The sequence below is a fragment of the Pseudonaja textilis genome, chromosome 1, assembly GCF_049901715.1.
Source record: "Pseudonaja textilis isolate UNSWEBS1 chromosome 1, rPseTex1.2, whole genome shotgun sequence".
Classification (NCBI taxonomy): domain Eukaryota; kingdom Metazoa; phylum Chordata; class Lepidosauria; order Squamata; family Elapidae; genus Pseudonaja; species Pseudonaja textilis.
In genome coordinates this window covers 224,581,021-224,583,928 of record NC_141990.1, presented here as the reverse complement: position 1 = coordinate 224,583,928, position 2,908 = coordinate 224,581,021, and the positions used below count along the sequence as shown (strand labels likewise).

The 2,908-nt window shown below is 34.5% G+C and overlaps 1 protein-coding gene across 1 annotated transcript; it reads left to right on the top strand.

Moving 5' to 3' along the window:
- Positions 1-306: 306 nt before the first annotated feature.
- LOC113448854 (olfactory receptor 5AP2-like) lies at positions 307-1,346 on the top strand. Its single transcript, XM_026719666.2, has one exon. The coding sequence runs from the start codon at positions 307-309 to the stop codon at positions 1,246-1,248; it is 942 nt and encodes a 313-aa protein (XP_026575451.2). The 3' UTR covers positions 1,249-1,346.
- The last annotated feature ends 1,562 nt before the right edge of the window (positions 1,347-2,908 follow it).

Here is a 2,908-nt window from a genome sequence, read left to right as displayed (position 1 = left end):
AATATATACAGTTGAAAGCAGTAAGAACTTTCTTCACTTAGATTGCTAATGCTTTACTGCAGCTTCTGAAAGTATCTTGTGAAATAAAAAGTCAATACAAATCATATTTTGCTCTGATATCTTTTTGATGTTTTCCTAGGTTTAAAAAAGAGTTCCTCAACTTGAAGATTTCAGCACCACTCCCTTGGTTATTACTTGTCTTTAATTGTTCTGTGGAGAAATGTACTCATGGGGAGAAACTAGTTTAATCACAAATAGTATGTTATATCCAATCTGCACTTTTATGTAGATAGATATTGTGATTACATGGGAAACAGCACAGAGGTGACAGAATTCATACTCCCTGGATTAACAGAGGACTCACGGTTGCAACTCATCCTCTTTGGGACATTTTCTGCTGTTTATGCCATCACCCTGGTGGGAAATCTAAGCATGATTATTTTGATCAGGATCAGTCCTTCTCTCCACACCCCAATGTACTTTTTCCTAACCAGCTTATCTTTTTTGGATCTGTGTTACACCTCATCTGTCACCCCCAACTTTCTATCCAATCTTTTAAAAGAGAAGAAAAGTATTTCTTATGGGGGCTGTTTTACTCAGCTCTACTTTTACGCACTATTTGGAACCACGGAGTGCTACCTCCTAGCTGTGATGGCCTATGATCGCTACGTGGCAATCTGCAATCCTCTACTCTACTTGATGATAATGTCCCAAAGAAAGTGTGTTCAGCTGATAGCAATTTCGTACATTGCTGGGTTCATTAATGCTTCTGTGCACACAATAACTGCGACTACTAGACTGTCCTTCTGTGGCCCAAACATAATTAAGAGTTTTTATTGTGAGGGTCCACCTCTTTTTGCTCTTTCCTGCTCAGATATCAGTCTTAATTATCTGTTGGTATTTGTATTTGTTGGCTTCAATTTAATAACAACAAGCTTGACTGTTCTCACCTCCTATACTTATATCCTGGTCACCATTTTAAAGATCCGCTCTGCCACGAGCCGTAAAAAAGCCTTCTCCACATGTACATCTCATCTCATGGTCATCACCATTTTCTATGGATGTCTCAGCTTTATGTATGCACGGCCAAGCTCTAGATCCAATTATAACCTAGACCAAATGGCCTCTGTGTTCTATGTAGTGGTGACCCCTATGCTCAACCCATTAATCTACAGCATGAGGAACCAGGAGGTAAGAGGTGCCTTCAGAAATATCCTAGGACGAAAAGTTGATGCTCAGCAGATATGATTGCTGTTACCCAAATTAAGAATTAGATCAATTTGTTTTAGTAGCAAATGGTTTATATTATTCTGACTTATTGAATAAACACTGTTAAGGCTCCAGTAGTAGCTATATGAACCTTTGACTTCAAAAACCTTTGAGTTCAAGAAATTTGAACTCTAAAGAAGAATTATCTCATATTTTCTTTTTGTAGCTAATTGTTTCCAAACCAAAGGGTGGAACACAGAAGGGAGTAAAAAGATTAGGGAAATCAGTTTTTCAGAGGTAGAATGTAGCCAGCATTTATATTTTGCTTAATCCAGGCTGAACTTTTTGAAATATAAATACAAGAATAAAGACTTATTGACATTTTAATTACTTTAATAAGACTGTTTAATCAATAAGGAATTATCAAGAATATGGGCAAAGCATTTTTACTGATGTATCTTTGCATGTATTATATCTCCAATTGTAAAAACAAAAAAAAATCCAGAGTCCAATAAATTTAAAAAAGAATTTTAATATGTTGACCTTGTTTTAAATTCATAAATACTATTCTTAATAAATACATTTAACATTTTTTTAAAGTTGTAACCAATGATTTTATAATTCAGTAAAATCAATTTCTCTGTTCCAAATTTCTGTTACACCATTGATATTTACTTTTCTCATTGTGGATAAGCAGTATTGTTAGTTTAGTCTCTAAAAAAAATCTTCATCTGGGGCATTCAGATCCATTGACATTTCTAAGGCAGTTGATATTAAATTAAACATAGCATGAATGTGACAGATACTACAACTGAATATATCGCTATTTACTTATAGCTTTTTGTTATCTTTCAAATATCTTGCAAGTGTGATGCTAAGCCATTTTTATAACACATTCCAGAAAGATGTTATACTGTACTTGTACTGTGCTGAAGGCTTTTTCTTATATCTAATGAAACCACTACACATTTTTCAGAATGTACTGTTTAACCTACATACTTACCAGTTATTTGATATTCTCAGTAGTTTCACAAAGCCAACGTTTATAGGACTAATTACCAACAGTAATACTTTCAACAATTTTTGTGCCAAGGTTGCAATCAGAATGTTTTTATCTTTATTTAACAAAGATCCTGGGAAATCCATTTCTGTTTTTAGACCAGCTGTAACACAAATGTCATGAAATGAATCAGTCCCAACCCAAAATAGCCACTGTCGGTGTTCCAGCAAACCTCCATTCCAGTCAGTCCCAAATGCAGTAAAGTTGATACACATATTCATTAATTACAGAATCACAATTTCAGTTCAGATCCCAGTTCAATGATTTGTAGGACATCCCCACATAACTTTTTACTCACTCCTTTCCATACTCTGACTAAAACCTAAATGCCAAATCTCATTCTCCCTCACTGTAGGTGAAGAAAATGCCATTCCACTTTTATGGTATTCTATTCAATAAAAACTATTTTATATCATGCATCTATTCTAAGTGAATAAAATTTGCAGGAGCAGACCTTCATTAAAAGATTAACTAAAATTACTGTCACGTAAATAGGAACAAGATTTATTGTTATGTCTATTGTTAAATTTTACTGGAATTGCCAATAACATTCTGATCCAGTCTGCTTTAGAAAGAATCCTGTTTCTCAATGAGTGTGATCAGCTGGTCAGGTTTTAAACTCAGCTGAACCTTATGATC